Below are 7,951 nucleotides of genomic sequence, written 5' to 3'. Positions count from 1 at the left end.
TCTGGAGGACTCGTAAGTCCCTGAGAAGTAAATGCAAAGCACAAGGAGGAGCGAAGCCCAGGCCACGGTGGTAATCCAGAGGAGCTCAGATTCCTGGGGGAAACAGGTCTCTGGTAGGGACCCTCCAAGTCTCTCTCAAATCCCCAGAAATAAGAAGAGCCCCTTTGTGCAAATCTGACCCCTGTGCACTGGCTGTTGTTGTCCCCCTGACTTTTCTCACGATCCTAAGGAGAAGACACAGAAAGAAACGGGAACTCCTCATTGTGCTCGTTCATGCTTTAGGTTGGCTTGGCTAAAGCCAAACCCTTACACTACTGTGTTGCTATTATAAAGTGCTCAAGGACAACTCATGTGATGCCTTATCCCAATGCAGGAACCATGGCACTGGGATTGCTGGAAGGCTTCCAGATTCCTGCATCTACTTTACATCTTCTACCAGAACCCTACATCTCCCCATGATTGTGTCCGCCATGAACCCACTTCAGGAGTCCCTTAAAGCACAAGGGGAAGCATGACAGCCTGGGAACTATCCTGCATTTACATCTGTTCAACTGACATCACGATCTGAACCAGTGTCTCAAACAACAACATACTGTGCAGGCAAGAGGTGGTGCATTCATCAACATGGAAATGCAAGAAGTGACAAAAGTATCTTCTTTTGGAAAATGCCAGAGGCAACAATGCTTTTTTTTTCAGATGAATTCAGTATGGACACAAGCCGTGGTCATCCTGGTTAAATCAGTCAGGTATCCCCATGTTGCTAGTACCAGGGGATGCATAGGGTACCCAGTTTACACTCCCATGGACATCACTTCAGATTTTGACCCCTGCTGTCAGACAAGTCAACATCACTCATTGATCCACTGACACCATGAAATATTGTGGTTGGTAAATGAAGTTCAGAGAGTATTTAAAACATGCATCTGGTCTGTGTCACAACCCAAAGTTGTGATTTTTGTTTGTGTGTGCTTCGGCACTGCTAAATTATTTTCCCGCCAAATTGCAGCTTCTTTGCACGGTGGAGTTCTCTGCTGCAAAGGAGAACTCTGGTGCAACGGAGAATCTTCCCGCCAATTTGTAGCTTTCTTTGCATGGTGCATTTCTTTTGCATCTCAGAAATGCACGGTGCAAAGGAGTTCCTGCCATTTGTATTTTAATTCGAGCCCCATTATTGGCTTGTGTTAAATTATGCACACGTGGCAGCTAGCAATTGGCTTGCCAGCCGTATAAAGAGCTTGGTTGGTTTCCGCCCAAGTTGGAGAGAAAGCAATTGGAGTCCGAGAGGGAGAGCGTGAAGATCTCTAAGCGCTGCAGATCCCTACGAACCCAACGCATTTCTTAAGAAGGCAACAGAGGTCTAAACAGCCTCTGGCCTCTCCCCGTCGCCGAGCGCAATCCTAGACGTATCCCTATCCTATATACTCAATGGCCGAACTCACGGAGCCTTAACAACTCGGGGGCCTGAGAGCCGAACCAAACCCACGGAGCTTCGACAACTCCGTGGGAAAGAAATTGCCGAACCCGCGGAGCCTTAACAACTCCGGGGCCCAAGGACCAAAGTTGTCGTAGTCCTCCAACGAGGATTTAAGCGGAGCTGAACCTGGAAACTGTCCAGCCTACACTGCGACCATCTTGGGTGTAAGTAAATAATCTTTGAATCAACCTCTACACCTCTGTGACTAATACTAGCCCGTGCGTTCCTTGCCGCCCCGCGGTCCCTTCTGACCCCGCGTGCCCGGGCTGCTGGCCACAGCCCGCGTGCGCAAAGACGGGTCCGCATATCGCTCCCGGCTCGCACATGGTGACATGGATGGGATCGGGAGGCGGCCCACACAGTCTGCAGGGGCTGTCTGAGCTGACCTGCAGGACATGGGCTGTGGTGACAGAGATTAGGGAGTGTATAGGGGTTTCTAATGAAAATGGAGCCGGCAAAACCAAACTCTGCAGCCAGAGCAATGAGTCGGCAGCAGGCGCAGGTGGAAAGGGAAGTTTATGTCTCAGTTCCCCATTCATCTCTATCACTGTGCACCACGCACTGCTGCCAGTATACACAATACAGTAGTAGTCAGCCTCATCCTCGGCTTGGACCCCCGTGATGGTCAAGGTGGCCTTCTGACCAGATATGGACCCTGAGAACCGGGTGGGGATCTCTGAGGGCCTGCTGTTGGTGTTGTATATAAGCAACCGAGGGGGAGAGCCAGGTTTCTGCTGGTACCAACCAGGATAGTTGCTGGAGGTGATGGCTCCGGTGCTCAGGCTGCAGGACAGAGTGACAGTCCCTCCTGGGGACACGGACACCGCAGGCTCCTGAGTCACCACAGGCTGCGACCAGACCCCTGAAATCAACATCACAAACCCATTATTAACCATTCATTGACCGCGCTGACAGGAAAGCAACTGCCCCCATGACAGTCACAGCCTGAACCCTTCTGCTGACCTGAGCAGCACGTGACCAGCGCAAGGAAGAGCAGGGCACAGGCCATGGTGACAATCCTGATCAGTTCAACTTCCTGGCACAAACGAGTCTCTGGCTGGGACCCTCTGAGTCTCTCATAAAGCCCCAGAGCTGAGACCAGCCCCTTCATGCAAATCTGTCCCCTGTCACTGGCTGCTGCTGGTGCGTCGCCCTGTCGGGACGTGTGGTTATTACTTCTGCTTCCACCGCTCCGAGAGCCGGCAGAGCAGAGCCCAGTGCACAGCGCTGGCAGGGGAAGTGCTTTACTGTAAACTCTCATGCATATCCATGGTTAAACTTTGCACTCTTCCTGTCGATCGTCATGAGGAAAGATGGCACGTGTGAGGGATATGAATACTACGTGCATGTCCCCCTCACTCTGGTCCATCTTTCCTGAGGAAAATGTTCTGAACTGTAATTTCTCCAGCTCCATGGAAACTCTGGCCTGTGCTCTGCCCTGGCTAAAGCACACTGCTTCACCGGTCGGGCACCAAGCTGCCCTAACTCCTGGCGCTAAAGCATAGGCTACACGCTGCCATGTAGTCCTTCTGAGAGGCACTTCTCGTCCATGATCCAGGTGACACTAACAGGGTTTGGGGTCTCATGCTCAGGACACCTTTTCTTAGGACTGTCCCTAATATCTCATGTTCAGTTCGTTGCTGGGAGCATAGGTCCTGACCCAGATAAAGGCCCAAATTTGCTTGGTGCTGCACAAGGACTTACGTGGGCATGGCCCCTGCCTGGGAGAGAACAGACTACAAAAAGGCCTGAGGCCGGAGGCGAGAAGAACTATGACTCTCAGACTCTAATGAGCAGCCCCAGCTTTCTGGGTTAGGTCAGGGAGGCTGGTACCAGTCACAGGTCTGTGCTGGAGAGGAACACAAAAAAGGCAAGAGCAGACGGGGGAGTTGGTCAAGCTGTGAAGCCCATGATGGGAAGGATAAGGGGCAATCTGATGAAAATTGAAGATTTCTGCACTGAGAGGAAACCCTCTAATTAGAGCTCTTACTCTCCTGTCTTGTTGCTTCATCCCCTCAAGCCCTTTCTAATGTCCCTGCTGGTAGGTAAAACAGGACTGAGCAGACTCTGCCGCAAGCCTCCTGCAGACCTTTGGGTCCCCTAAACAACAGCTGGGGAGATGAGTGGGGAACGTGTCTGTATTGCACTAGTCCCCAGATGGCTCCACCGGGGACCACGGCCGCTCAGCGCTGCACAACCCCGGAGGGAGATGCTCCCTGGTCTGAAGACTTTCTGTTTCAAACAGAAGAACAGCAGGAGAAAGTCATGCTGCTATTCCCATGTTGTAGGCGGGGAACAGAGGGGACGTGTTTTTCTTCAGGAAACTTGGTCTCCGTGCAAGAGCAGAGGCTGGAACAGAGACTTGGAGGCCCAAACTTGGTCTTCAGTCCCAAGAGTATCTCTCATCCCTCTCGATCCAGAACCAAAAGCAGGAGCTTAGATGCAGACCAGCCTGGGCAGTCGAGGTGGAAGCAGCACAAATGCCTTGTGTACTGTTCATGTCAAACTCTTCTGCAGGACCTTCCCCTCAGACATGTCCAGAAAAAGGCAAAGGCCACCGGTATTTCACACAGCTCGCTCTTCCCCCTTGACAGAAGTAGATGGAAAAGGACACTGCTTCAGAAGGAGCCAGGTCAGAAACTAACAGGAAGCGAGTCCTCAGTCAGATTGCGCAGAAGGGGAACCCCATCAGCTCTTCCCGTCCCCACCACCCCCAGCTCCTGTGCCTCAGAGACAACTCACGTGGGATCTGTGAGATAAGATTGGCACCTTGTGGCCATGAGAAAGGTCCTGATACTTTGCCTGGGACACAGGGGGCTGTGCACGCCAGTGTTGTGCAGCCAGAGTTGAGCAGAAGCAATCTGCCTTTCTTTCTGGTCAGGGTCCACCAGGCAATGCAGCAGGGACAGAGACATGCAACTCATTCACTGCTGCTCACAGCCCCCCTGACTGCCAAGGAAAACTGCCACAGGAAACAGCCCCTAAGGGGATGGCATTTCATAGTGTATTTCCTGAAGGCTTGTGGCAGACCAGGAGCGCGGCACTTCTGCGCTGAGCCACCCACCTCACTGCGCCCGATCACCTACCAAGCTCCAAGTGCCTCCCTGGGGTGCCTCACATCTGGCTGACACCCTTCCCGGAGCACACCCGAAACCTTGAGGTGACCGCTGACACCCACCAGGGGTTCGGGTCTGTCTTCAGCCTTTTGCCCCCTGGGGTACACAGGCCTTGTAGACCTTGAGGATGTTTCCCCACTGTGAAAACTTGGGGTGCTTCCTTTAGCCTGAAGCATAAAACGGAGCCTCCCTTAGTCAGCCGGACCAAGGGGACACAAAGGCTCACCCCTATCCCTCTCCCAGCCAGACCATCATGCTTTGTATAGTGTGGGGGGGCTTTACTGGTTACAGAGGGAAGACTTGGGGAAGGCTACAGGATAGAGATGCATCACAGAATAACCTTAGAGCAAACAGTGTGGCTAGGTAGCCTTTGAACACGCATCTACTTTACAGCAAGCTATATTTCTAGATAGGTTTCAAGTAGCTTGCCCACAAGTATCATCCAGAGGCTGGTTGAACTTTCCCCTGGAGGCAGGCAGTTCATTGTGCGTCAGAGAGTTCCCACAGAGATCCCCATCTCTCTGCCTGGTCCGTTGCTCACATGATCCCCAAAATGGCTCTCTCCCTCCTCCTGGGCAATCTTAGCTTATATAGGCCTTTTGTCATCACCTTTCCAAGTCCCATCAGGGCAGGTGATGGATGCCAATCAATTTAAAAAGCATCACTGGTTACCTGGTGGAGTGAGAGGGGCTCCTGCCCCTGCCCCCGGGCCATGAGGTCCCTGCTTAGGACAATGAAGAGCTCTCCCCTCTCCCCTCACTTGCTCAGCAGCCAGAGTGATAGACACCTGAGATGGAGGGTGGGGGACACGGACTAGCCCCAGGGCGAGGAAGCTGAAGTAGGATTTCATCACACAGCGCATGGACTTTCTACTCCAGTTTGACCCCACCTGCAGGTGCATTCCCGCATAGCTGGTCCCTGCAAACCCCCTGAGTACCTGACCCATGTGGAGAAGGGACAAGGAGCAATAACCACTGCAGCCCCCATGCAAGGAGAACAGCGCCGCTCCACTGCCCCTCCCCAGCTGCTGCTCCTTCCCTGCCCAGACTGGGGAAAGGATCTGTGCAGGCTGCCTGCTCCCTGCCTGCCAGCCCAGCAGCCTGCTGGTGGTTCACAGCCCCTCAGGTCTCCGCACTGTGTGGAGTGGGGCAGGGAGGACTGGCTCCTAAAGAAGCAAAACACTGGCAGTAAGGAAGTGGGTCACAGCCCAGTACCCAGACAGAGAGCGTGGACGACACAGGCGATGCGTAGGGGCGGCACAGGGGGGCATGTGCCCTGCTTCATAGGACTTCCCCGCCAGCGACGCAGGTAGTGGTGCCTGCAGGAGCTCACCAGCTCCAGCCCTGCCACCAACGCTGGTGGCGATGCCTGCCGGTGCCCCCCAAACTCAGGGGACACCAGTTGCCCATGGTGGAGGGGAGACTGTGGGAGGGCACTGGTCAGGCTGGGGTCTAGCCCTGCAACACACAGGCCTGCTTGGAGAATGCAGTAAGGGGCACAGCAGGGCAGCCCAGGACAGTGAATCTCAACCAGGGGGCCCTTGGGTGCCACACAGTGCTCATACTGTTAGATGTCCCCACAGGAGTCACAAGAAAAACCCAGGGGTAAATGGGAATCCACAGAGTTAAAGGTGTTCTCGGCTCAGCATCAGGGCTTGCTTCATGGAAACCATGAAATACTGCCATCAGCAAACAAAGTGCAGGGAGGATTTCAAACACGCATCTGGTCTGCAGCGCAATGTCTGAGCTAACCTGGAGGCCATGGACAGGGGAGACAGAGGCTAGGGAAGGTCTGAGGTTTCTAATGAAAATGGAAACAGCAAAACAGCTCTCTGCAGCTGGAGCAGGGAGATCCCTGCAGGGCCCAGGTGCAGAGGAGGAGAAGGAGGTTTCTGTCTCAGTTACTCATAGGGCGCTATCACGGTGCTCTATGCATCACTGCTGCCAGCACGCACACCACAGAAGTAGTTAGCCTCATCCTCGGCTTGGACTGCCATAATGGTTAAGGTGTTGTTCTGACCAGAAATGTCCCCCGAGAACCGGGTGGGGATCCCCGAGGGCCTGCTGCTGGTGAGGTATATAAGCTGCCGAGGGGGAGAGCCAGGTTTCTGCTGGAACCAGGCAGGATAGTTCCTGCTGGTGATGGCTCCGGTGCTCAGGCTGCAGGACAGAGTGACAGTCCCTCCTGGGGACACGGACAGCGCAGGCTCCTGAGTCACCACAGGCTGTGACCAGACCCCTGAAATCAACATCACAAACCCATTATTAACCATTCATTGACCGCACTGACAGGAAAGCAGCTGCCCCCATGACAGTCACAACCTGAACCCTTCTGCCCACCTGAGCAGCACATCATCAGCACCAGGAGGAGCGGGGCACAGGCCATGGTGATGGATCCTGACCAGTTTAACTTCCTGACACAAATGGGTCCCTGGCTGGGACCCTCCGAGTCTCTCATAAAGCCCCAGAGCTGAGACCGGCCCCTTCATGCAAATCTGCCCCCTGTCACTGGCTGCTGCTGGTGCATCGCCCTGTCGGGACGTGTGTTTATTGCTTCTGCGTCCACCGCTCCGAGAGCCGGCAGAGCAGAGCCCAGTGCGCAGCGCTGGGAGGGGAAGTGCTTTCCTGGAGATTCCCGCTCATACCAGGGGTTGAACATCGCACTTTTCCTGCTTGATCAGCATGGGATTAGAGGGCAGACGTAGGGAGTCTGACTATAAAGTGCAGAGCTGGGAGGGAAAGTGCTTTACTGTAAATCCCCATTCATGCCAGTGGTTAAACTTTGCAGTGTTTCTCCTTGATTGTTACGGGAAAAGAGGTGTGGGGGGCATCATTACTATGTGCATGTCCCCCTTACTCTGTTACAATTTATCTTTCCTAAGGAAGATATTCTGAATTGTAATTTCTCCACCTTCATGATAAACTCTGGCCTCTCCTCTTCCTCGACTGAACGACACTGCTTCACGGGTGCGGCATCAAGCTGACTTTGGTGTCCTAACTCCTGACGCTGGAACGTGGCCTGCATGGTGTCAAATCCACCTTCCAAGAGGCACTTCGATTCCATGATCTGGATGGTGATATCAGGGTTTAGGGGCTCATACACAGGTCACCTTTTTTATTACTGTCCCTAGCATCACATGTTCATGTCACTGTCGTAGGTGCATGGCCTGACGCTGATAAAAGTGCAAAAATCCTTGGTGCTGAACTGTGGCATGCAAGAAGATGGCCTCAGCCAGAAAGAGCTCTGGAGGGAAAGAAGGCCAGGACAAGGGACACTTTTGGATGTATGCAGCTTTGTAAACACTTGTTTTGTGAAAAAATGCAATCATTTATGCAGTTCCGGTCTCCCCTTCTGTCTCTTT

The 7,951-nt window shown here is 53.5% G+C and overlaps 1 protein-coding gene and 1 pseudogene across 1 annotated transcript; both read right to left on the bottom strand.

Moving 5' to 3' along the window:
* Positions 1-852: 852 nt before the first annotated feature.
* Positions 853-2,585, bottom strand: LOC102375206. The gene is made up of 3 exons (XM_025199275.1): positions 2,438-2,585; positions 1,835-2,336; positions 853-928 (listed from the first exon to the last, which is right to left on the bottom strand). Exons 1-3 carry the CDS (start codon positions 2,583-2,585, stop codon positions 853-855), a joined length of 726 nt encoding a protein of 241 aa, XP_025055060.1.
* Positions 2,586-6,214: 3,629 nt separating this feature from the next.
* LOC102374972 lies at positions 6,215-7,078 on the bottom strand (annotated as a pseudogene).
* Between the last annotated feature and the right edge of the window lie 873 nt (positions 7,079-7,951).

The sequence above is a fragment of the Alligator sinensis genome, unplaced genomic scaffold (assembly GCF_000455745.1).
Source record: "Alligator sinensis unplaced genomic scaffold, ASM45574v1 scaffold505_1, whole genome shotgun sequence".
Taxonomy (NCBI): Eukaryota; Metazoa; Chordata; order Crocodylia; family Alligatoridae; genus Alligator; species Alligator sinensis.
The sequence above is the reverse complement of the archived record's forward strand: the minus strand, read 5'-3'. Positions and strand labels throughout refer to the sequence as shown.